Source organism: Saimiri boliviensis, chromosome 1, assembly GCF_048565385.1.
Source record: "Saimiri boliviensis isolate mSaiBol1 chromosome 1, mSaiBol1.pri, whole genome shotgun sequence".
In the NCBI taxonomy this organism is placed as follows: domain Eukaryota; kingdom Metazoa; phylum Chordata; class Mammalia; order Primates; family Cebidae; genus Saimiri; species Saimiri boliviensis.
Window position 1 is genome coordinate 53,086,389 of NC_133449.1, and position 27,271 is coordinate 53,113,659.

General features: G+C 47.0%; 1 protein-coding gene across 2 annotated transcripts in view; it reads right to left on the reverse strand.

Moving 5' to 3' along the window:
* Positions 1-27,271, reverse strand: part of TCF7L1 (transcription factor 7 like 1) — a 181,602-nt gene that overhangs the window by 22,618 nt on the left and 131,713 nt on the right. Inside the window, exon 4 of one of the 2 annotated variants that reach the window (XM_039477072.2) lies at positions 8,254-8,337. The exons of the other annotated variant lie outside the window; for it this stretch is intronic. Within the exon in view, the coding sequence (XP_039333006.1) occupies positions 8,254-8,337 (84 nt within the window). The remainder of the gene's footprint in view (positions 1-8,253; positions 8,338-27,271) is intronic. 2 annotated transcript variants of the gene reach the window in all.

Here is a 27,271-nt window from a genome sequence, read left to right on the forward strand (position 1 = left end):
TGAGATTGTGCCACTACACTCCAGCCTGGGTGACAGAGCAAGACAAAGTCTTAAAAAAAAGAGAACTAGCTGACTTAAGACACGAAGTCTCCAAAAATACTTTTTGAGAAATACAGTAAAGCATAAAAGAATGATACCACATCTAAAACCTGCCATGTAGGACTGTTTTTATAGCTTTTTAATTTTGTTCTTTTTTTCTTAAATAAAACATCACAGAAAATTAAGTTTTCTTAAACACTCCACTAGTCTTACGCTTCTCCCCACTTCCCAAATGCAGTTACCATTTCAATGTTCCCATTCTCCCTCAAAAATATATATAGGCAGGCGCAGTGGCAAACACCAGTAATCAGCAATTTGGGAGGCTGAGGCAGGAGGATTACTTGAGCCTGGGAGGTCAAGACCAGCTTGGGCAATATAGGGGAACCCCATCTCCACAAAAATATTAAAAATAGCTGGATGTAGTGATGCACACCTGTAGCCCTAGCTACTTGGGAGGCTGAGAAGGGAGGAATGCTCGAGGTTGAGGCTGCAGTTAGCTACGATCACGCCACTGCACTCCAGCCTGGGTGACAGAGTGAGACCCTGTCTATTTTATTTATTTATTTATTTATTTATTTATTTTGAGGCGGAGTTTCGCTCTTGTTACCCAGGCTGGAGTGCAATGACGCGATCTTGGCTCACCGCAACCTCCGCCTCCTGGGTTCAGGCAATTCTCCTGCCTCAGCCTCCCGAGTAGCTGGGATTACAGGCACGAGCCACCATGCCCAGCTAATTTTTTTTGTATTTTTAGTAGAGACGGGGTTTCACCATGTTGACCAGGATGGTCTCGATCTCTCAACCTCGTGATCCACCCGCCTCGGCCTCCCAAAGTGCTGGGATTACAGGCTTGAGCCACCGCGCCCGGCGAGACCCTGTCTAAATAAAACACAAAAAACAAAAACCCAGGAGGCTGAGGCAGGAGAATCACTTGAACCAAGAAGGTGGAGGTTGCAGTCAGCTGAGATTGCACCACTGCACTCTAGCCTGGGTGACAAGAGTGAAACTCCGTCTCAAAAACAAAACCCAAAAAACCCCACAAAACCAAAACCAAAACAAACACGTGCACACCAAAACAAAACCCCAAAACTATGGATGTTAAAGGTGCTTCTGGTGAGGCTTCAGATGGAAATGGGAAACATGTTACTGGAACTAGTGAAATGCGATTCTTGTTACAAAGTGGGAAGGAACATGATTAAATTGTGTTGCGGTGTTTTGTGAAAGGTAGAACTTGTGAGTGATGAATTTAGATATTTAGCATAAGTGATTTCTAAACAAAGTACTGAAGGTGTGGCTTGATTTCTCCTTACTGCTTATAGTAAAATGTGAGAAGTAAATTAAAGAATTGTTAAGCAAAAAGGAACCAGAACTTGAAAATTTAGAAAATTTTCAGCCTAGCCTCATAGCAAAAAATTAGAAGGTGTGTTCTTGAGAACACCAATGGTGTGGCTGGACAATCAGATAATAAGGAGATTGGGGCTGTGACTCACGGGTTCAATCAACCACCTCAGCAGAAATACTGCCCTCTTGGATTGAAGCAAAGACAGAACAAAGGGAAAGAAGGCTGTCAGACTTCTACAGAATGGGCTATAGCGATGTGGCTGTAAACATTTGTTAACCTTCAAGAAGAGGGAAAAATGACCCCAAGAGGGATTCAGAAGGTGAGGCTGCTGCCCAGGGCCTCCGGGGCACAAGTCCCATCCTGGTGGGCTGGAAGGACAGAGAATGAATGGTGCCAAAGAGGATTATTCTTGAGCCTTAAAACTGAATGGAACTCTGCCAACAGACTTCTTTAGACTTAGACTGTAACTCTTTCCTGCCAGTCTCCAGCCTGCCAGCTTACCCTCTTAAATCTTTCTCCCTCTACACATACTCACTCACTCACTCACTCGACACACATACATCACCTTGGTTCTGTTTCCCTGGAGAACCCTAACACAGAACTGTTCTATATCTTTTTTATTTTTATTTTTCATACCCAGCTAAGCTGTTCTATATCTTGACTGTGGTGAACTCATACATGACTGTAGAAGTTTGTCAAAACTCACAGAATTATATACTTGTGTGAATTTCACTATATGTAAATTATATCTTAAAATGGGGAGGCTGGGCATGATAGCTCATGCCTGTAATCCTAGCATATTTGGAGACTGAGGTATGAGGATCGCTTGAGGTCAGGAGTACAAGGCCAGCCTGAGCAGCAGAGTGAGATACTATCTCTACTTTTTTTTTTCTTTTTTTTTAATGGAGGGAAAAGTGCACATGTATACAAATATATGCACAGGATGTTAACTTTAGCTTAAAAACCAGGCCAGGTGTGGTGGCTCACACCTGTAATCCCAGCACTTTGGGAGGCTGAGGTGGGCAGATCACTTGAGGCCAGGAGTGCGAGACCAGCCTGGCCAACGTGGTGAAACCCCATCTCTACTAAAAATACAAAAAAATTAGCTGGATGTGGTGGCTCACACCTGTAATCCCAGCTACTTGGGAGGCTGAGGCAGGAGAATCTCTTGAACCCGGGAGGTGGAGGTTGCAGTGAGCCGAGTTTGCGCCGCTACACTCCAGCCTGGGCAAAAGTGAGACTGTCTCAAAACAAACAAACAGCTGGAAACCATCTATGTCTGTCTATTTTTGAAACATTAAAAGGCAACCACGAAGAGAGAGGTGGCAAAGTTTCAAAGCTGGTAGATATTTCTGCCTTTGCTCTAACCTCATCTAGATTTTTCTCCACACCTTCCTCTATCCCTAGACTCCTTACTCCCTAGGACCCTTTTCCGATTTTGGATGCTCAGCCTAACAGCTAAAATTTGCATTAAAAAAAAAACAAAACCCTGGAAATCTGACTTTCCAAATAGCTGGATTAAGTCACTCTAAAGTTTTTGGAGAACTGCAACTATTTCCAAACGACTTGGATTATTTGTCTCCTGGCCTGTGGCCCCATTTGCCTGTAACTCAGTAGAATTTATTAGGCATCTACCTGGACAGGAAGCATTTTAGTAATCAAATAGAAAGCAAGTTATAAGTACACACACACACACACACAGCCACCCACCCACCCGCAGACCGAAATACTATTTAACAAAATGTTTGTGGGCTGTGGGATTATAGATCTTTTTCTGTGTTTTCTGGCATTTTCCCAAGAGTTCTACACAGTGCATGCATTACTTTCACGGTTTCAAAAAAAGATTTTTTAAAATTAAAACACAGTTTTGAAAGAAAAAAGGAATTGGATCTGGGTAAATGGGGGTAGAGAAGGGGTATTAACCTTTTGCCAGACCATTCATGCCTCCATTCATTCAACAGATGCTCTGGAGCATTACAACAGGCGCTCAGATGCGATTCCTTGTCTTCGTGTTGGTTATATTCTAGAGGGACATATATTTGTTTTGCATGGCTGGACACATTGCTCCTGGGGGAGTGTAGAGGGGAAGACAGGGACCTGGCATGTGGGTCATGGTGAGGGGTCTCGATAATAATCTGCAAGTGATGAGATTACAGTGATTGGGTCTTAAAAATAGTTGCTTATACAACATTATTGTTAGTCTTTAGAGCTTGTTTTGAGGGTATAAAGTCCAAATTATTAATATAACTTCATCCGGCACCCTGGCCCAGTTGTGACTTGCTTAGACATACTTCCTTGATAGACAGCTTCTACATGACTCACTAAATCTCTTCAAGTATGCAGGCTGTTTCTTTCACTTGCTCTACTCCCAGGGCAAACCTCATCTTAAATATTTTACTCCTGACTCTTAAAATACATTTCATAATCTCAAGTATTTTAACAAAAAAGCCAGTGTCCAAACCTCAGTGACTCCCTCCGAAAAACCTTCAAGACCTGCTCACACATCCAGCCTGGAGAGAGCCGCACCTCGCAAACTGGGATGTCTCTGGGTCCCCCTTCCACTCTGCCTCTGGTTTGTGATTTGCAATTACAACAACGATCCTCCACTCTAGCTGCCCCTTAGAACCTCCTGGGGAGCTTAAAAACTAAGATACCAGCCGCACCCCAGACCAATTAAATCATATCCTTGGGGGATTAGATGCTAAATTCTATAGGCTCATTATCTCTGTTACCTCTGCAATCTGCCCATTTGTTCTGGCACCTAATTCAGGCCCTCATTACCTCTTAGTTTTGCTAATTAAACAGTATTTTCATTGTTCTTTCCCTCTCATTTAATAATAGTAGAGGTAGCGGTAGCAGTGGTGGTGGTGGTGACGCTGGGAGTCGTAGGCTAGTAGTTATTGAGGACTTACTTTGTGGTAGGCACAATTCTAGACTCATTACAATACATGGGCTCATTTTCGCACAACGACTCTATGAAGTCAGTCGTCTTCTAATCCCCATTTAATAGATGAGGAAACCAAGGCAAAGAGAGATGAGGTAATTTGCTTGGAGCTGCGTAAATAGAAAGAGGTGGATCTGGGATTTTAACCAAGTGTATTATACAGCCTCCCACTCACAGGCCCTCCTCCCTGGCTATCGCAGGTTTTGCACCGGCACATACACACCTCTCGCTGGAATGTGACGCTCTGCCTCAGAAATTGAGAATGAAGGACTTCTCCCCATCTGCTGAATTCCCAGTTAATGTTAGGATTTTCTCTCATAAATGCTCCTTATTTTTTGAGGCCTGTTTCTGATTTGCTATATTAGAATACGGACTATGATAATATAAAATGTACTAGAAAATTATCCATGTTGCTATCTATAATGCCTTGTGTGGTAACAGTTCATGCTTCTCTGTGCTTAGACAAAATAAGGAGCTCCTGCTCCACCACAGTGCTGAGTTATTATTTGCAGAGGGCACATCTGCAGTGGTTAGATGTCTGTTTGGCAGCTGGAACTATGGGTGTAGAACTTTCTTGAGAGTCCTACAACTCTCTTGATAGGATTTTATATATTTTTTTGTCACAAGCATTGAGAGTAATAAGTGACGATGAAGATCTGATTTATTTGAAGAAAAGTCTAGAAAGAAAATGGAAGCTTAGAAAGGACAAAAAAGTGTTCATGTGTATTAGTACAGTATCTTATAGTCAATGAAATGAAGATTTACAGGAAGCAGAGAGTAGTCAGGGCCTGGGCATCAGCTGTGTCGCAAAAAAAGCAGGAAAAGGAGTAGAGTTAGTTATTAGATGCAACTGGAGCTCAGAGCCGGGCTGCAGAGGAGTGGCAGAAGAGAGGAGGTGACAGGTGTGGGAAGTCAGGCGGGAAACATTAAAAGAGAATCAGGACGGTGCTTCCAGGAACAGGAAGGCTGAACACAGGGTTTTTTTTTCTTTTTCAGAGAAGGATTGCTCTGTGTAAAAGGAAGAATGGGAAACTCAGAGTACATATGTTAGGGGTTTTTTGTTGTTGTTGTTCATGGCAGGGTCTCACTCTGTCACTCAGGCCGGAATGCAGTGGCACAATCATGGCTCACTGCAGCTTCAAACTCCCGGGCTCAAGTGGTCCTCCCACCTCAACCTCCTGAGTAGATGGGACTATCTGGCTAATTTTTAAAATTTTTTGTAGAGATCTGACCATGTTGCATAGACTGGTCTCAAACTCCTGGCCTCAAGCAATTTCCTCTCTCTTTGACCTCCCAAAGTGTTGAGATTAAAGGCATGAACCACTGTACCCAGTCCCCATGTGTTAGGTCATTTTTTTTTTTTTTTTTTTTTTTTTTTTTTGAGACAGAGTCTGTCTGTGTTGCCCAGGCTGGAGTGCAATGGCGCAATCTCGGCTCACTACAACCTCCACTTCCCGGGTTCTCCTGTCTCAGCCTCCCAAGTAGCTGGGATTATAGGCGTGTGCCACAACGCCCAGCTAATTTTTTGTATTTTTTAGTAGAGATGGGGTTTCCCCATGTTGACCCAGCAGGTCTTGAACTCCTGACCTCAGGTGATCTGCCCACCTCCGCCTTCCAAAGTGCTGGGATTACAGGTGTGAGCCACTGTGCCCAGCCTCATGTGTTAGTTTTTAAAGGGAAATAAACGTTCTTGAAAAGTAGATGGAAATGTGACAATATGCAGAGAGACACTAAGACAGAGGACCCAGCCATCTCAGGTCTGCAGGAGTGAGCTGGGGGACAGCACAGGACAGATAGGGAAGGCACAGATCTGAAACAGAGATGGCTGTGCTGAGGGAAGTGAGGGGTGAAAACCAGGTCTGGAGTGGGTGGATGTGGTCCAGACATCCTCCACCAGGGCTGACTGGCACCACTAGAGGGCACCTGCGCCTCGTGCTTGTCCATCCCAAGCGGGACTTAGGGCCGGAGCCACCACCCTGGCTTATGCTTGAGTTGCGGGGTGCTTGTTCAATGGGTGGCTTGTGCCTTGGTGACTGGCTGCAGAATCTGCTGCCTTTCCTGGATGGCTGGTCCCGCCACTCACAGTTCCTTCCACTGTCATCCTCACCTTCCCTGGTGATGGCTGTGATAATCACCTGAGAGCTGCACACAGCATCCCACTGTAAATTCCCAAGGGCTCCACAGGAGCGAGTCTCCTGATTACTGGAAACCAGTTCCCTTATTTATTTATCTTTCTGCACATATCTTCTTTCTCTTCTGCTAGACTCTAAGCTTTTTTTTTTTTTTTTTCTTTTTGAGACAGAGTCTCGCTCAGTTGCCCAGGCTAGAGTGCACTGGTGTGATCTCACTGCAACCTCCATCTCCTGGGTTCTCCTGTCTCAGCCTCCCAAGTAGCTGAGATTACAGGAGTGTGCCACCATGCCCAGCTAATTTTTGTATTTTTAGTACAGATGGGGTTTCAGCATGTTGGTCAGGCTGGTCTCAAACTCCTGAGCTTGTGATTTGCCCGCCTTGGCCTCCCGAAGTGCTGGGATTATAGGTGTGAGCCACCTCTCTTGGCCGACTCTAAGCTTTTAATGAACAAGAATTATCAGTATCTCTTAAAATGTCCTACATGGTAAAATAACGTCTGGGATTCGCTTTAAAACCCGAAGTAACGAGAGGGAAATTCTGGATGAAGGGAACATGGGGATTCATTATATAATTCTCTCTACTTTTATACGTCTTTAAAATGTTCGATAATTAAACTTTAATAAACATCACAGAAGCCCAATGGCTATAGTACGAGGTAGTAACGGCGAAGTCCTAGGTCTGCTCGTCTGTGAAATGCATAGGTCATGCAGGGGGGGGTCCTTCTAACTGCATCCCAGGATTCTGAGGCTCACTGAACAGTAGGCGAGCACCAGTGAGCTTGTGGGGTGAGTGTGTCTTCAGGCAAGTGTTAACCCAAGAAAAGTCCAGGGAAGTGGAATACCCGGTTCTGTTCCAGGAGCGTCTCTCATCGGCTTTGGGTTCAGTCCTCTGCGTGTCCTGAGGAGGCCAGAGGACCTGCTTGGATCTACTGCTCCGTCTCCCAGGACTGCTCAGACCCTCCTTTCTGGCTGGTATTGCTACAGGGCCTGGAAGAATAGACTTGGCTGCCCTGTGGGGCATTTGTTTATACATGTCCTATTAAATTCTTTCCTGGCTGGGCGCTGTGGCTCAAGCCTGTAATCCCAGCACTTTGGGAGGCCGAGGCGGGTGGATCACGAGGTCGAGAGATCGAGACCAACCTGGTCAACATGGTGAAACCCCGTCTCTACTAAAAATACAAAACATTAGCTGGGCATGGTGGCACGTGCCTGTAATCCCAGCTACTCAGGAGGCTGAGGCAGGAGAATTGCCTGAACCCAGGAGGCGGAGGTTGCGGTGAGCCGAGATCGTGCCATTGCACTCCAGCCTGGGTAACAAGAGCAAAACTCCGTCTCAAAAAAAAAAAAAAAAATTCTTTCCTATAACATACTGTACAGAAGGACTCTTCAACTATTGCCTTGCAGCTATGAGGGAGAAGAAGAGACAATACTGGGTGAGCCTCAACAGGAGAGAGAGGCCACCCTTGCCCACTTGAAGTGGGCAGGGGGTTCAGATGGCAGCTGGGAAAGATTGGAGACAGTCTTCCGTGATGAACCGGGCTGGGCAGCCAAGGCCACGAGGGTGGGGGACGGCTCTTGCAATCACACAACATTCCAGGCAGTGTGGTGTGTGTGCTGAGGTATAGGTCACAACCCAACTGTTAGCCCCAAGCACGCAGCTCTTCCTCACTGTACTGTACTCACACATCTGAGGACACAATGTTAGACCCCATCTGCTTCAGCACGAGGGCGGAAGGCAGTGGCTTCGGAAGAGGCCAGGGATAGTGACCTTTTGGTGCCTTATGGCGAAACAGACTTACCAAGTGTGCTGGAGATGGTGACCTCGTGTCCTTGACTGTGGCACTGGAGGGGACATCGAGGAGGGGCCATTTCATCTGCAGATACTGCACAGGGAGCAGAAAAGAAAAAGCTGCTGGTGAGATGAAGCCTCACAAGCACCCAAAGTTTGCTGAGTGCTGCTGTTAGGGTGCCGACGCTGGCCATCGGGGAGGCCTGTATTTTCATGCCACACACCCTGTACTGGGTCAGTTTCCCAACGATCGTAACAGGGACAAGCGTACATTTACAACCACCACCACCCTCACCATGCCCTCTGTCATTTTTCGGGGGACACGGATGACAACTAAGCTGAACTTTAAGTGGCGGAGAGAACCGATCCATTCCAGCACAACCAATCAACATATTCTAAGAACCTATTGGTGAGGCTCTAGTCATGTGATAGGCAGGGCTGATCAAGGAAGAAGAGGCTCCCAGATGGCCAACCTGCCCCATTCATTTCCATCGCTTACAGCATCCACACACAATGCTCCCTATGAAACAGCCGTCCAGAAGTATCTGGGAATGAATGAATAAAAGCCGTCTGCCTGTCATGGAGTCATGGGTAACATCTATCCCAATTGGATGACATTACTTTATAATGAAGTAAAGGATGCTGAACTTTACTTCATTATAACGTCTCTCAGCCTTGAAAAGATTACCCAGTATCCCCTTCTTTCCCACATCACTGCAAAGAACCCAAACCAAACAGCACCTCCCCAACACACACACACGCACTCTCTCTCTCTCTCTCTCTCTCTCTCCTCTCTCTTCTCTAGCATGACACAGTCCTTGCCAAGAGCCTGGAAAGTGAGTTGAGTGGAGCAGCAGTCAGGGGCACTGGGCAGGGCCCTCCTGGGCTCTGGAGCCCTGCATTCGTAGGCTCTTACTCTGCCAGTGTAGGCAGTGTGACCCTGGACGAGTGATTAACAACTCTGAGTCCCAGTTGTAGCATCTGTAAGGCAAGGCTATTATCACTCACCATACAGGTTGTTTGAAGGACTAAGGACAGTATCACATAGTGAACACAGTGCCTTGCACATGGGAAACATTTGATAAATGACACCTATTATTTCCATAAGCAAACCATTAGTCTTTGCCAGGAGCAAAAGCGCACACGTTGTCTTAGTGTCAACATTGACAGGCTGCTTCTGGGCAGCAGACCCGCAAGCAGCCTCTTTGCACAATTCTTGACTCCTTTGAGAATTAAAGCTCTAATGGAAAGTGGTGCCTCCAGGAAGAGTTTCCTAGAAGTCTTTGGCTGGATGCAGCGGCTCACACATGCAATCCCAGCACTTTGGGAGGCCGAGGCAGGTGGATCACTTGAGGTCAGGAGTTTAAGATCAGCCTGGCCAACGTGGTGACACTCCGTCTCTACCAAAAAATACAAAAAACAGCTGAGTATGGTGGCACAGGCCTATAGTCCCAGCTACTCGGGGGGCTGAGGCAGGAGAATCGCTTGAACCTGGGAGGCGAAGGTTGCAGTGAGCTGAGATTATGCCAGTGAACTCCAGCCTGGAAGACAGAGTGAGACTCTGTTTCAAAAAAAGAAAAAAAAGAAGTCTTTGAATCATCCCTTGCTCTGGTCATGTAATCAGGAAAAACCAATCACAAGCTGGCTCTGCTGTGTACAGGAGCAGGAGGGTGGATGGGAGGAGCCGCTGAAGGCCCCTTTGCTCTTCATCCACCGTAAGTCTTGACCAAGATGGCAGGGACTGGACTTTCAAAAAGGCATCCATGGGCAGGAATAACAACTTATGGTCACATGTGCCACAGGCCAGCCTCACACATGGGATGGGCCACACAGGCCTGGCGTGGGAGGTCTGGTGGGAAGTGGGAATGAAGCCCTATGAATAAGGACAGTCTTTTCACTTTGGGACTTCTGTGGCCCCACCCCTCAGCCCTCAAATGGGGTCTCACCTCTGTCCGTGTCCTCTGCTGACCCTATCTTCCTTCTCCCTTCCCACCACCACCATCCCTTGCCCTATCCAGAGCCCACACACCATACACAAATTAACTGTGATTTCAATGCCCTTGCAAGTGAAAAGCACTGGGCAAATATTGGTATCATTAGTGAAAACGCATTTCCACTGTGAATAACATTTGTGCTACATTTGCAGTTGTCAAAGCATTTTCACACACAAAACAGTGTAATCTTCACACAACCTGTGATTACAAGTAGGTGTGACTATCCCAAATCTTAAAAGGAGCAGGCTAGGCGCAGTGGCTCATGCCTGTAATCCCAGCACTTTGGGAGGCCAAGGTGGGGTGGGGGTGCAGATCTTTTGAGGTCAGGAGTTCAAGACCAGCCTGGTCAACATGGTGAAACCCCATCGCTACTAAAAATACAAAAATTAGCTTGTCATGGTGGTGCACGCCTGTAGTCCCAGCTACTCGGGAGGCTGAGGCAGGAGAATTGCTTGAACCCAGGAGGCAGAGGTTGCAGTGAGCTGAGATTGTGTCACTATACTCCAGCCTGCGTGACAGAGTGAGACCCTGTCAAAAAAAAAAAAAAAAAAAAAAAAAAAAAAGAAGCTAATGGACATAAACAAAGGCTAAACGGCTTTCCCAACTTCATATAAGAGAGCTGGAGCCAGAGCCTAGGTCTCCTGACTTCAAATCCCACACCTTTCATGACACCATGAGTTCAAGAGGCTTTTCCTAAAACCGTCTTCCTCATCTCCCACCTGCAGCCTTTTCTTTGCTTGGATGGGTTCTCTCTCTCCTCTGTCTCGCACGGGGCTGGCAACCCACAAACGGAATGGGTCCGTGCATGTCAGCATTCTCCTAGAGGGATGCTGAAGGTGCCCAGAGCTTGTACTTGAAGCCTAACATCACACTAGTTTTTCTAGAAGCAACAACTTGAACATTTTTCTTTTTAAAAATTGAACTACAGTAACAACTTACAGGTGCTAAAGAGAAGTACCCCAAATCCATACCCCCCAACATTAAACAGGACAGAAAGGTTCCTGAAATTCATCAACTCTACCAGCATCTGCTCCCTATTTAGGGTAACAAAGACACACACATGCTCAGCACTCTTCTTACTTGTTGGCTTCCCAGGGATGTCCTTAGAGCATATGGGAGTGGTCCAAAGAAATGTGAACCCTAGTTTGGGACGGTGCTAGAGTTTTGGGTCTTACATAATACTCTCAAGTGACCTTATAGATGGTCTGGCATAGCTGGCTTGTACGGCTGCAGCACAGGATTTCTCAATCTCGGCACTACGGCATTTTGGGCTGGATATTTTTTTCTATTGGGGGTGGGGGACTGTCCTCTAACAACATCTTTGGCCTCTAACTATAATACTAGATGCCGATGCACTCCCATACAGATCATCAAAAATGTCTCCTGGGGCTGGGGGAGAGAATCCTCCCACCCTCAACTGAGAATCACTGCTCTAGTGGCCAAGGAGCTGGTACCCACTACACTGTGAGCTCCACGGGGGTTTGTCTGCCTTGGTGCTGAGGATATCAAGGGATATCAAGCATACAGATAAGTACATCTCTATATGCTTGTATTTTGTACACACATTCATAGTAAGGGTTTTCAGTAATAGCCACTCTTTTGGGTGTCTGACCATGCACTTGTTTTATCTATGTAACAAGAAGTCTTGGCTTCTGCTGGGAGACCACACTGGCTGTGCCCATCACTGATACCTGGCCCCTTACAGAGAAGTCAGGCAGTGTGAGTGAAAAGAGAGAAGGGAAAGGCGTCCTGGGAACAGTGAGCATCTCACTGGGGCTGACCCTGCTCCAGCTGTGCCTGGGGTGGCACGGGGGTGGTGTGCAGGAAGGGACTCATTCTGGGAGGCAGGGGTATGGAGGATTGTCACTTCCCCTTTTCTTCTTTTTTTTTTTTTTTTTTGGCTTTTTAAAGATTTTGAGATGAGTGAGGGGGGTGAAGAAAGAGCTCTAACACTTTGGAGCCCCTACAGCTTGCCTCTGCATCATAGCTCCAAGGAAAGGACAGTTGAGCCTCCCAGAACCACGAACTGGGGCAGCAGGAGCCAGTGACACACCTTGTAATCCTCTTTCACTGCAGTATCAGAAATCTGAAGGCAGCCAGGTAGTTCTGAAGTCCTAGGTCAGGCCCAGCCCAACTAGAGTGGAAATAAAGTTCTTCTGTTTATTTGTATTTTATTTTTAGAGATGGGGGTCTTACTATGCTGCCCAGGCTGGTCTTGAACACCTGGGCTCAAGCCATTCTTCCTCCTTGCTCTCGCAGAGTGCTGTAATTATAGATGTGAGCTATCATGCCCAGCCAATATAAAGCTCTTCTTAGCTGTGAGGCCAATCCCACGATCACCCTGAGGGTGATCACTCACGGGTGTCCTTGGGGAAGTAAGTGATGGGTGACTATGCTTAGGTTCTTTGCATGGTAATGGTACGTGGGCAGGTTAAAACTGCTGGTTTCTGCCAGGCGTGGTGGCTCACGCCTGTAATCCCAGCAGTTTGGGAGGCCGAGGCAAGCCAATCATGAGGTCAGGAGATCAAGACCATCCTGGCCAACATGGTGAAACCCTGTCTCTACTAAAAACACAAAAATTAGCCGGGCATGGTGGCACACGCCTGTAGTCCCAGCTACTCAAGGGGCTGAGGCAGAGGAATCACTTGAACTCGGTAGGCGGAGGTTGCAGTGAGCTAAGATCGCACTACGGCACTCCAGCCTGGCGACAGAGCAAGACTGTCTTCAAACAAACAAACAAACAAACAAAAACAAACTGCTGGTTTCTCCAACCCCCGTCTAGGCTACATCTAACTGGCTCTGCAAGCCCAGCTCCTGACCATTGTGTCATGGCTGTGCTTCAGCACATCTCGAAGATATGTACACAGGTCGGTCCAGCCACCTCCCTCCTGGGGGATGTCCCCTGGAATGTAACACATTGAAATGATAAGGTATGGCATCAGTGCAACTGATGACCGAGCAACAGCCGAGCAACTTCCACTTCCGGGGTGCTTTCCATGGGTTAAGTACTCTCTTTCGGATACTCAAAAATAGAAAGGGAAACACCAAACCCAAATGGCAGGTACTACTGTCTTTGATTTATACACGCTACCGTATATCATTAAGACAGGACACATATACAGTTTTCCAGTCTCACTGAATCTGGGAAACTCTTTTCTGGGGACTGGTGTTCTGCTATTGTGGTTCACAGTTAAGTAGATTGAGGTTGTGGTTTAAAACATGTCTTTACCTTGTTAAGGAAGGATGGTTCTAATCCTATTTTTATACTGTTTTCTTTGGAGCAGTTGTTGCATTTTTCTCTCAGCATTTACCAAAATGGTCATGTGGTTTCTCTTATTTGACTCATTTATGAGATGTATATATAGCAATAGATTTTCTTACACGAAGGCATTTTTGCATTTCCCAGGTAAGCCCTATTTGGTCATGGTGCTTTGTTCTTTCTTATGCTACGTTGTGGAATGCTAGTCATGATTTAAATTTTTGACTTCTACATTCCTAAGTAAAGGTGAACAAAGTTTTCTTTTCTTTGGGTGACATCGTTATCAAGTGTTGCCATCAGTGTTCCTGTGGCTTTATTATTTGGAGGGGCTCTGCTTCTCTCTTTCTGAATGTTTTGGGTCCCTCCTTAAAGCCCTCCGTGGGGCAAGCACTTGGCCAGGTGAGCTGTTTCCACTCAACATGGGTCTCGGGAAGGGTCCCTCTGAAGGATGCTGTCACTAGAGAGCTAGAGCCCCCTTTCCTGAAGGGAGGTGGAGAATCCATCCTGCAGAATCCTCCCTTTGATTGGAGCCATGGAGCAGATTAATTGCAGCTGTGCCCTGGAATTTCCCCAACACACAAATCTTCGTGATGTAAAACAGCTGGGAGGAAATCCCAGCATGCCCTGTACAGAGAGGCAGGACTGCCAATAAGCTACGGAGATTAACCCTCTGGCTCCCAGAGGGTAGGAAGGGCCCCGCCCCAGCAGTCCTCACCCTGTCCCACACTTGCTTAGTGTGGACAGGACTCTACAGGGCTTGGGGGAACGCCCACATTCTCCCTGTTCACACGTTCTCACAGAAAAGCCTTTAAGCAGGGCCTGGGCAACGGAGGAAACAAAGTTTCATGTTACAGAATCCACAGCAATGCTTCCCACTGTTGTAAGCAAGGAAAACAAGTCAGCTCCAAAAACTGCACAGGTGAGAAAACTCCAGCTCAGAGGCTGCCTTCCGCTGCTTCTAGAGGAGGGTCCCAGCAGACAGAGAAAGCGCCCCTTTCTCCAGCCCTACAGTTAGTCTCGCTCAATTTTGGCCATCTGCCATCAGCAGACGCCAAGGCTCTCAGGTTTGGTGACCGGTCCTTGCTGCCTCTCTGGACTCCTATAGTAAATAGTGACTCTGGGGACCCAGACCCAGGGTCCCCTTTGATAGAGAAGTAAGGGTTTCCCAGGCCTTTTAGGACATGTAAAGTGCCCACTGCCACTCAGAACACAAGGCTACACCCAACCCTGGGTGCAGGCAGCTTCCCACCACAGTGACAGTGACATTATTCAAAATGCTCTCCTTGTCCTCTTAGAGGCTCTATGTAACAGGAAACTATAACCGTATTATAAATGAGAAATGTGAAGAAGCCATCAGTGCCTCCTCCTCTCCATTCTGCCACAGTTGCAGTCTTTCTCACCTGGACTGTTGCAATGACGTTCACACTCCTACCAGAGTTCAGCCGTCTAAAAACCAGTCACATCTCTTCCCTGCTCAAAACTCTTCCCTGGTTGGTTTCTGGGGTCAAGAGATAAAACTCCCAAACTCACCAGCAATCCAGCATCACCCTATCCTTCTGGCTTCCGCCCTCACCGCCCCACACCCCAGCTGCAGAGTCCTTACTGCACGCTGAACCCGCCACACTGCCCCGCTGCTCCCCCTGATGCGGCCTTTACTTCATCCTTCACTCGTGAGAAACTTTAACCCCTTCTTCAAAACCCAGTCCTCCCAAGGCACCTTCCCTGCAAGAGTCCTCCACGAGTCCTTCACTCTTGAGGAGCGGCACACGGTGTTCCCATGGCACTTAGCCGGCTACTCTTCCTCATTTGCACACTCTGTCTGCCCTTGGCACTGTAAGCTCCTCGAGGGTCAAGCCTGCACCTCAATTCTTCACCCAGAACCCAGCAATCATGATGTGCGGAAACTCTGTCCCATGCTGTATTAATGTAGTCAGCTTAGGGCCCAGTTTCCTCATCTGTAATGTGGAGTCAAACATCCTCTCCTGGAAGCCTTTAGAGACATGACACACACATGGAGCGCCCATTTCACTCAACAGGCAATGCCTGCTTCTCACAGCAGCTGGCTTAGTTCTGCCGAGAATATGTAAACATAGCACAAAGGGTGGGATGCCCAACTTGGCCAGTTCCTGGAGAACGGTTTCTGTCATCTGTAGGGAAGTTCACAAGTTGACCTAAGTTTGAAAAAACACCAACACTGATCAATGAACTCAGGAGTAAGGAGAAAGAAAAGCTTTCCCAAGCAGCAAAACAGTTTTCAGCAATCAATAAAGAAGAGAAAATAAGAATTTGTTCCCAAACAAGATGGATTAGATAAAATTCCAGGGGCAAAAGTATAAAAGGTAAATTTTGTACTCTTATCCCTTATTTTCTTTCTTAAGAATGTGTCATTTACGCCCTTGCTTAACTTTGCCGATGGCACTAAATCCCAAACACGATGTTTTTGTTTTACCTGAATGTAGGTTAGGTTCTTTCTTGAGGTATTGGTTTGTTTTTTTTTGAGACGTTGTCTCGCTCTGTTGCCCAGGCTGGAGTGCAGTGCGATCTCGGCTCACTGCAACCTCCACCTCCTGGGTTCAAGAGATTCTCCTGGCTCAGTCTTCCGAGTAGCTGGGATTACAGGCACACACCACCACGCTCAGCTAATTTTTGTAATTTTAGTAGAGACCGGGTTTCACCATGTTGGCCAGGCTGGTCTCAAACTCATGACCTCAAAGTGATTCACCCGCCTCAGCCCCACGAAGTGCTAGGATTACAGGTGTGAGCCACTGCGCCCAGCCTTCTTGAGGTATTGTTGATAGGTGAGTACTTACAAATAAATTTAATAAAAACCAAATGCCCTAAAATAAGATACTTTTGAATTTAATATGGTAGAGTTTTCTGTGGAAAAGTTATTATTTAGAACCAATTTCGCGGTTTTTTTTGAGGCAGGGTCTTGCTCTGTCACCCAGGCTGGAATGCCATGGTGCAATCATGGATCACTGCAACGTCCACCTCCTGGGTTCAAGCAATCCTCTCACCTCAGCCTCTCAAGTAGCTGGGACCACAAGCATGAGCCACCACCCCTGGCTAATTTTTTGTCTTTTTGGAAGAGACAGGGTTTTACCATGTTGCCCAGGCTGGCCTCGAACTCCTGAGATCAAGTCATCTGCCCACCTCTGCCTCCCGATTCTGCTGGGATTACAGGCATAAGCCACTGCTCCCGGCCTGCACAGGTCTTAAACCAAGGAAGTGACTTTGCTCTCTCTAGCGCCTGTCACAGCATTTAGTCAACAAATAAGTTTTAAAGCCCATGCACTGGTAGCAGAGGGGCTCCAAAAGCATTTCATGACTGAATAGTAAACTCAAAAGTAAGAGTGTGTTGGTTACGTGTCAGTTTCACCATAAACAACTCCCCCTCACTCACCACTTTCCCCAAACATTCTTTCTTTTCTGGATAATCTCAAACTAGTCTATTCTGGATGGTCTCAAAGTATTCTCTTCCCCTTCCATTCCAAAGAACCTGGCAATTTTGCCTCCCAGATTTGATCAAAGGTTTGTTTTAAAAACTGACTACCGGAAGAAGGCAAGCTTTCATTTTAGAGCACAGGAGGCAAGAGACCAGGGTTCCAGACTCTTTCTAACCTTTCTGGACTCCATCTTCTCACTTTTAAAATGAGAATATTTTACGTCATCAGCCTGAAGCAGGGACCTGGACTAGATGGTCTCCTGTGGGAGGAAAAATCGAATAGAATGGAGCTGTTTGTGTAAACACAGAGGGCGCTGGGAGTGCCGACCGTGTTGAGGTGATCAACAAATGCAGAGTCAGGAGTCCTAGCTAAACTGCACTGTGTGCCTGTGTACCTGACCTTTCAGAACCTCTGGGTTTCCAGCTATAAAACAAGAATAAGAACACTGACTGCCTGGCAGGGTGATATCTCAGGTGTGGCTGTCACGCTCAGGTGTGAATGTCCGCACACTGGAGAGGATTAGGCAGAGTGCGGGCACGTGTGGAGCTTGTAACAAATCTGCGTTCAGTCACTCAATGTCTAAGTTATTGGTATTCAATGAACCTGTGACCTGCACTTTACTTTGGGGAGGGGAAGAGTTAATGCAGAGCTTGGCCACTCACAGATCTATGGTGCTTTGTAGAGAGAGGGGTCTGGTTCCGTGGTGTGTTAGTAAATGCCTAACAAATGGCTGTATAAGCAAAAACGACAACAAAAAAACCCCAAAGCATTTGCTGGTATCCATGGTGTAAATACTCCTGCTGATTTCAAGGTACCACAATGCGTCACTGAAGGCTCAGTGCAGGAGAGATGCTACTGATTGGCTGGGTGCCAACTGGCTCAGGCACACCAATGCCAGTGGGCAGGAGCTGGGTGGGTGGGTGGTGGAGGGGGTCTCAGATGTGTCCTGACTTGCTGGGATGGCTGGAAAGCTGAGACACACGTTTCTCAGCTGACGTCAGCCTGCTTGAGGTCTTGATAGAGAGCTGGACACTTGGCCAGGTGTGTCCCCTGACAGCTGTCTGCTCTGGAGAAGGGAAAACTGCTCCCAAAGCACTGGGCGTAACCATTCTGTGGTGGGTCTGGAGCACCAGGCCTGCTCAATTGCAAGCTGCCTCTCCCATAGGCTGTGACTTTTGGTTTGCTGAGCCTGAGCAGTGTCTGTGCTCACTGCCCAGCCACCATTGTACCACATGAAGTGTCTTCGTGGAAACTGGCTTTGGAAGTCCAGTCCTCCTTTCCCTGAGGTGAACCCTGCTGGGCCCCGTCCCTCCATCTTTTCCCTGTCGCTGCGTGCCTGAGAATCTCCTGACACGCTTCCCTCCTCTCAGGCCCTCAGGTGAGAACATCTGCCCTGGCCCCCACGGGATGCAGAGTCCACCTGCTGGCCTCTGACCAGGGGCTCAGACTGGGCTGAAAGAGCAAATGCCTTTCTTCTTCACAGCCTGCAGCCTGTTCTCTGGCCTGCACATGCCCATACTTGCCATTCTGCCCCCACTCCGTTGGTCAGCATCATAGGTCTGGTGCCATATCCGGTCCCACAGAGCTGCCTCCTCCTGGGTTACAGCGACATAGCAGCCACTATGGGGTGGTGCCACAACCAACTCAAGGGGCCCATGTTCACACACACGAAGGTGTTTCCCAGGCTTCTGCTGCACTGAACACCCTTGAACACTCACCGGGTTGTTCATGTGTGTCTATAGTAAGAGGACACATTTCTAGCTGTGAAGGGAATTGCTAGGTGAAAGACAGGCACGTGTAGGTTCTGAGGAGTGTTAGGAAATTTCTCCCAGTTGCCACTGCTGACAAGAGCCTGGGAGAGGGTGTATTTCCCCACACCCTCGCTCATACAAGGTTATTAAACGGTTTGAACTTTGCCAAACTGACAGGTAAAAAAAAAAATCCCTCACTGAGTTTCCAGTTGCATTTTTCTTGTAATGCGTGATGCTGTGAATTGTCCTATGTATGGATGATGATTTGAAGGAGGGAAAAAAGATGTGTGTGGCCCAGAGCAAGTGGGCTCATATGTGATAGGTGGCGGGGATGGGGGAGGACAAGTATGGAGTCACTGCAGGTGAAACACAGGAGGGGGCTATGGGCTCCTGGCAGCTGGCACAGCCTGTGCAACCTCTCCTGCACCTGACCTTCACTCAGGTGGAAGAGGGCAGAGAGAAGGAGCTGAGGCTGAGTCTGTGGGCTGTTGAGAGTGAGGAGGCAGGAGGAGCACCCAGGAAGCTGCTGGTGGGCAGCTGCCCCTTCTGGTTCTCCCTCTTTCCCTTCCCAGCATGTATGCCAGCTGCTTCCATGCCCTCACTGCCTCCCAGGTGCTTCTCAGCCCCAAGCAGGCTGGCTTCTGTTCCACTCCCTCCACTGTCTCTGTAGACACTCTTCTGTCTTGGCAAGGCCACGGATAACTTTAGAAAGAAAATAAAGGCAACTGGCTTTTGAACTGCCACATCCCATGGGGCGCTCTGGGGAAGCCTGTCCTCCCTCCTGCCCTGCAGGTTCTATGCCCCTTCTGGGTGATTTTTTTTTTTTTTTTTTTTTTTTTTTTTGAGATGGAGTCTCACTCTTGTTGCCCAGGCTGGAGAGCAGTGGCAGAGTCTTGGCTCCTTGCAACCTCCACCTCCCGGTTCAAGTGATTCTCTTGCCTCAGCTTCCCAAGTAGCCGGGATTATAGGTACCCGCCACGACGCCTGGCTAATTTTTGTATTTTTAGTAGAGATGGGGTTTCACCATGTTGGTCAAGCTGGTCTCAAATTCCTGACCTCAGGTGATCCACCGGCCTCAGCCTCCCAAAGTGCTGGGATTACAGGCGTGAGCCACCGTGCCCAGCCCTGGGTGATTTTTTACTGATTGATTGATTAACGGCTTGATTGATAGGGTCTTGCCATGTTGGCCAGGCTGGAGTGCAGTGGCATGATTGTGGCTGATTGCAGCCTTGACTTCACGGACTCAAGCAATCCTCCCACATCAGCCTCCTGTGTAGCTGAGACTACAGGTACACACCACCACACCCGACTAATTTTTTTTTTGGGGTAGAGACAGGGTCTCACTATATTGCCAAGACTGGTCTCAAACTCTTGGCCTTAAGTGATCCTCCTGCCTTAGCCTCCCAAAGTGCTGAGATTATAGATTTGAGCTACCACACCTGGCCATCCACATTTATTGACCTGAATAAACTGTCCTGGACAAACTGTTCCATGAGAAAAGCCAGTTAAAGAATCTGGAAGGATAGTCATCCAAATGTTATCGCTGAGTTTTAACATTTCAAGCAATTTTATTAGTTCCTTTTTCATATTTTTCTTCTTCACTTGAAATTTTTACAATGAGTATGAATTATATCATAGAAACAGTAAGCAAAGCTATTAAAAGTAACCCCAGATGAATGATTTTCAATCCTGTGCCTTCAATGTACCTAACCAGAAACCTCAAAATCCACTTTAAGGCCTTTAGTTACTTCCCTAACCTGCTCCTGGCTGCCAAGTTCCATGGCTTTTGGACATCTTTTGAACCCTATTCCATGGAGGGGCCCCTGCAGCAGCCTTCTGGGTGTGCCTGGGCTCCTGCAGGCTCTCACCCAGGAGGAAGGTGGGGGAGCAACCTGGTTTGAAAGAGGCAGTGTTGGGGGCTGCATACCACATCGGCAGGTTGCTTTGCCTCACACTGACAAAATGTCTGTTGTCCAAGAACAGGGTAGTTGATAGAAATTAAGGGGTCCCAGGCTGGGCGCGGTGGCTCACGCCTGTAATCACAGCACTTTGGGAGGCCAAGGTGGGCGAATCACCTGAGGTCAGGAGTTTGAGACCAGCCTGGCCCCATCTCTACTAAAAATACAAAAATTAGCCAGGCATGGTGGCAGGCACCTGTAATCCCAGCTACTCGAGAGGCTGAGGCAGGAGAATCGCTTGATCCTGAGAGGTGGAGGTTGCGGTGAGCCGAGATCACGCCACTGCACTCCAGCCTGGGTGACAGAGTGAGACCCTACCTCAAAAAAAAAAAAAAAGAAAAGAAAGAAAGAAAGAAATTAAGGGGTCCCAAATCCTCTCTCCACTGAGTCACCAGTGCTCTTGTTCTCAGTTCATCTCTTCTAGTCTATCCTTCACTTGCCTCCAGAGATATCTTTCTAAAACATAAAAGTATGCTGTTTAAAGCGAGCAGGAGGCTACCCGTTCTTCTAGGACTGCCTATCAGCTGATCAAGACGCAGTGACGGCTCTGTACAGAGCTCTCCATCAAAACCTCTCCTGTGGTGTATCATGGACATAAACAGCCACCTTCTATAAGCATCTCATATGGAAGATGGCTGTTTATGTCCATGATACACCACAGGAGAGATTATTTGTAACGTATATAAATAATTAGACTATAAGCCTATAAATGACAGGTTCAGGCATGACAGGGACTACAATGGGCAAGGATTATCGTGGAACAGTTGGAAGACATCATAGAGGAGGTGGCATCTGTGCAGGGCCCTGCAGGGAGGATATACTTCTACAGTTGTTTTACTTGTTAAAACATTTCATATTAATTACTTGATTGGATATTACTGACTCCTGGATATAGGTAAAGCAGATATTATTACGCTCATTTAAGAAATGGGAAACTGGGGCCGGGCGCAGTGGCTCATGCTTATAATCCCAGTATTTTGGGAGGCTAAGGCAGGTGGATCACTTGAGGTCAGGAGTTTGAGACCAGCCTGACCAACATGGTGAAACCCCATTTCTACTAAAAATACAAAATTAGCCGAGTGTGGTGCACACACCTGAATCCCAGCTATTTGGGAGGCTGAGGTGGGAGAATTGCTTGAATCTGGGAGGCAGAGGTTGCAGTGAGCCGAGATCGCTCCATTGCACTCCCGCCTAGGAGACGAGCGAAATTCTGTCTTGGAAAAAAAAAAAAAAAGGGGAAACCGAGCCTGCTGGAGGCTATTGGATTTACTTGACACTGGCACTGGAATACAGGGCTCTGAGCATATATGTTGTAACCCTAAGGGTACAAGGACATGATTTCTGCCTTCTAGAAACTTGAGGCTGGGCATGGTGGCCCACACTTGTAATCACAGCATTTTGGGAGGCTGAGGCAGGTGGATCACTTGAGCCCAGGAGTTTGAGACCAGCCTGGGCAACAAAGTGAGACCTCATCTCTACAAAAATACAAAAAAATTAGTCAGGTGTGGTGGTGCATTCACCCGGGAGGCTGAGCTGGGAAGATCGACTCAGCCCTGGAGGTCGAGGCTGCAGTGAGCTGTGATCATGCCACTGCACTCCAGACTGGGTGACAGAGTGAGACTCTGTCTCAAAATAAATAAATGAGAAACTTCCAACTGATCTTGGAATCTTGGGATAGCAAGAGTGTCTCAGAACCCTTCCCTGCGGCTCCTGCAGGCCCAGCAGCTGGCCAAAGTCAACAACTCCTGGGCACCGGGAGACGGGGAATGTCTGAGGAGGCCCCTCCATAGACGGGCAGTTCCAGGAGAGATCTCTGACCCCACAGGTGAGCAAGGGCTGTGAGAATAAGGATCACACCAGCCACCTCTACACAGGGCCATTGCTTCTGATAAAGAAGCCTGAAGAACGGGTCCTGCACCCCACCCTAGTGTGTACGCAAATATGGGGCACGGGAGTGGTCACATCGCTCTGTGCTTGTGGCAGGGCACTCTTTCTTGCTAAAACTGGGTAAGACCTCAGAATCCTCAACACAGTGCACCAGGCAGCTACTAACAATTGACTAAAATTGACCTGTAAGGTGCAGTCTAATTTATTCTTTCTGATTTGTAACAGGAAGTAGATACAGATGTTCCGTCTGGTGAGCAGGAGGAGCAGAAACCAGGTCGTAGAAGTATCTTTCCTGGCTGGCACAAAGAGGAATTCAGTTCCTAGACAGAGGTGAAGGCTTCACCAAGAATGTGACTGGACAGCCAAAACAGTCATAATTTGCAGAAAGCCCATTGACCAAAAGCAGGCCTGAAAATTCTGAAGTTTATGGACTTTCCCCTATGGGAGGAGAAGCTGGAAAGCATCCCAGGTATTGAGGAGAAAGGAAGCAGGATCTGTGTATAATCAATGGGGAACAGGAAGCGCTTATCTGGGGCCAGTGAAATATGCAACACAAAGGAACAGCCAGGCAGCCTGGAGCTGCCTCCCAGCCACAGAGCTTCAACAGTCTCTCAGAACCCTTCCCCGCGGCTCCTGCAGGCCCAGCAGCTGGCCAAAGTCAACAACTCCTGGGCACCGGGAGATGGGGAAGGTCTGAGGAGGCCCCTCCATAGACGGGCAGTTCCAGGAGAGATCTCTGACCCCACAGAGGCTGACTGTGAGCAAGGACTGTGAGAATAAGGGTCACACCAGCCACCTCTACACAGGGCCACTGCTTCTGACAAAGGAGCCTGAAGAATGGGTCCTGCACCCTACCCTAGTGTGTACGCAAATGTGGGTGCACATGCGGCTTACATATCTCATGGAATGACCCGATTTTCCTTCCATAATGAAGGGAGGACGCAGGAAATTAGGATGGACAGTGGAAGGGCTGAGAAGTTTTCCACTGATTATGGGAATGCTGTGTCAGATACTTTGTACCCATCATCACCACACCCAAACTCATCATGCCTCCTATTCCTCACTTCATGGAAAAGCGTTGCTACCAGGTCCCGTGACAATTCCATTCAACAACATCTCCTATTTTTTAGTACTTAAAATATTTATATTAATAGGCCTGAAAATATATATGTATTTTTGGCTGGGTGTGGTGGCTCATGCCTGCAAGCCAGCACTTTGGGAGGCTCACTTGAGTCCAGGAGTTCAACACCAGCTTGGGCTACATGGTGAAACCCTCGTCTCCACAAAACAAAACAAAACAAAACAAAACAAAACAAAACAAAACAAAACAAAACACATAGCCAAACAAAATTATAAATACATATGTATGTGTGTGTATGTATTTTTTATGTATGTGTACACACATGTATATACATATATATACACACAAGTACACACACGTTACAGGCAAAGTTTGATTTCTTGGGTATTGTTGCTTACAGTGAAGCTCCATTTTTAAAAAGTAGAAAAAAGTGAATGCAAAGAAAAACAATTATGTAAATAGCATAGGTGGTATGTGATAAAGATTATGCGAGTAAGCGATATCCGAGGAAATTGCTGCAGGATCGCATGTTTATGGCCATCCAGGGATTACTGCCAATTGTGGATGAGGGCAGTGCGAGGAACTGGAGAAAGTCAGAGTGTCCCAGACACGCCACTATTTCCTTCCCAAATAGCTTCTTACCGAGATCTACCATTTATCTCTTCTCACGTACCTGTAGGGTCAAAACCTCAGAAATCCTTTCCTCCACCTTCTTCCTCACTTTACCATCTAGCCCATCAAGTCCTGTGTTTTTTCCATCTCAGCTTCCACTGGCTTGCAATGGCTTCCTAACACTCACCTTATCCCCACACCAGCTCCTCCAGGTCAATCGCACACCCTGCTACCCGCTGACTTTCTAGCTCACAACCAGGCTCACATTTCCTCCCTATCTCCCGCTGCGCTCCTTGGGAATAGGCATCCAATCTTTCTTTTTTTTTTTTTTTTTCCTGCCACTTCAGAAAGGCATCCAATCTTATTTGTCCCTTGGGTCCCCAAGGACTTTAGCACAGCACATCATTTGTGAGAGGTGCTTGATGACTGTTGCAGGCTGTTCTAGGATTCGCCCTGCAATAGTCAGGTGCAAGTCTTCCTCTCTAGAGGTGTTGCCTCCCAGGCAGCTCTCCTGGAAATGCTGTATGCAAAGGCAATTAGTGGTCACACTCCTGGGGTTGTTGCCACAGACCCTAATTTAGTTGACCTAGGGTGAGAATAGAGAAACCACAACCTTTTGGGAGAAGATGGATAGAGGGAATGGGAAGGTCCGCTGCCAGTGGGGAGCCTCCCAGGTGAGTAAGACGCCATTCACCTAAGTGACCAAATAAATAACATCTACCAATATATCTGCTTCTCATTATATTTTCCCATATAGTTAATACATTGATTATAAAAAATAAACAAAAACATCCTAACTCTTCTGTAGCTGGGGACCATGATGCTGAGATTCTGCTGCTCAACCCTGCTGTGGAATAGAGCGTTTCTGGAATTCATACTGTTTGATATTAATATCATTTCAGATAAACAAATAAGTGTGTGCCAAAGCCAAGGACAGGAAACACAGATTTATTTAAAGATAACACTTACTGATGAGTTACCTTGTGCCAAACATTCCATGTGTTATTTCGTTTAACCCCCACAGCCATATAAGTTGATGCTATTATTATCCTCATTTAACAGATGGCAGGATTATGGTACGAAGAGGTTAACTAACTTACCCAGGTCCATCCTGGGTAAAAGAAGCCAACTCTTTTTTTTTTTTTTTTGAGACAGAGTCTCTTTCTGTCACCCAGGCTGGAGTTCAGTGGCCCTCAGCTCACTGCAACCTCCACCTTTTGGGCTCAAGTGATCTTCCTGCCTCAGCCTTCTGAGTAACTGCGATTACAGGCGCGTGCCACCACGCCCGGCTAATCTTTGCATTTTTAGTAGAGACAGGGTTTCACCATGTTGGCTGGTCTCTAACTCCTGACCTCAAGTGATCCATCCACCTTGGCTTCCCAAAGTGCTATAAAGATGTGAGCCACCACGCCCAGCTCCAAAGGCCAACTCTTTTTTTTTTTTTTTTTTTTTTTGAGACGAGTCTCACTCTGTCCGTTAGGCTGGAGTGCAGTGGCACTATCTCGGCTCACTGCAACCTCCTCCTCCTGGATTCAAGGGATTCTTCCACTTCAGCCTCTCAACAGCTGTGGTTACAAGTGGACGCCACCACACCTGGCTAATTTTTGTATTTTTGTAGAGGCGGGGTCTTGAACTACTGAGCTCCGGTGATCTGCCCCCCTTGGCCTCCCAAAGTGCTGGATGCCCGGTCAAGGCCAACTCTTAACCCTTTCATTATACTTGTGCTGGAAGAGAAGAAAACATACCGCCCCTGCAGCCCATCCTGGCATTCCTGATGAGCGCAGTCAGGCCCATCGTGAGCTGTCTCACCAAGGTCACAGAGGACACTGGCAGAGCTGGGGGTCAGAACAACCCAGGTGTCCTGACCCCCAGCTACAGAAGAACTATGATGGATCAGACTATTCTTTTTTTTTTTTTTTTTACAACATATAAACATAAAAATAATTGGAAGGAGATGAAATACTAATGTAAGCAAATCAATATTATAAATACCAATCTGCAGAAGTCATAAAACACAACAAAAGAATACTTGTATTATTCAAAGTTTCAACATGGATAAGCCAGAAGGCGTGCAGAGCATGCTCAACAGCTCCACACTGCCCCCTGGTGGTTCCCAAGTGCCCACCGGAAGCATGCTGGGCCAATGATCAGCGGGAAACAAAGGCCTTCAGCAAGGATACCTGCCGCACGGAAAACCGCAGGGGCTGATGACCTGGTGGGCCAGACAACAAAGAGCCTTCTGGGCTGGGCACCAAAACATTAAGGAAAATCTCTGGGTTCCACTCCTGTTTGCAGAATTTGAGATAAAGAAGCTATGAACTCAATAATAAAGTAACGACTTTCAGCCTTTCATGTTGGCAGTGGGCTCCCCCACTTTAATTACCATGGGCATTTTTTAATACCCTGTTGGTGGGAGAGTAAATTAGTAAATCTTGTGCAATTTGGAAGTATGTATCAAGTCTTCTCAAGGCTTACTGTCTCTAGGAATGCATCCTAAGGAAGTAATTAAGGATGTAAGCAAAATACAGTGGCAAGGATGTCCATTGAAGAGCCGACTGTAATAGCTGAAAGATATTAAATGCCTTGTGGTACAATTATGGTGTCTGAATTTATGTAGTAGGTGGTTACTTAGAGACACAGAAAGGTATTTGCACTGTTAAGTGAAAAAGCAAGATACAAAACATGTATTTCCACCTGTGAAATGGGGCGTGCTTAAAAAAAGAAAAACCTGTATTCAGTCCTACTTCTGTGAAACAGGTATCTTTACGTATGTGTTGAGAATCTGGAAGAATATACATCAAGAGGTGAGCTGAACTTATCTCTCTGGGTGACAAGATTATGCGTGTTTTTACTGTATTCTTTTGGCTAAACGAACATTGCTTTTACAATGTAAATGCAAATATATGCAATAGGAATCACTTTTTAATTAAAACAATTTAAATACATAAAAACACTCAGAAAAAAAACCCAGTGAAGTCTATATTCAAATCTCCAGCCTCTTATTTCTGAACTTCTGAGTGCTGTTTTCTTTTGAATGGGG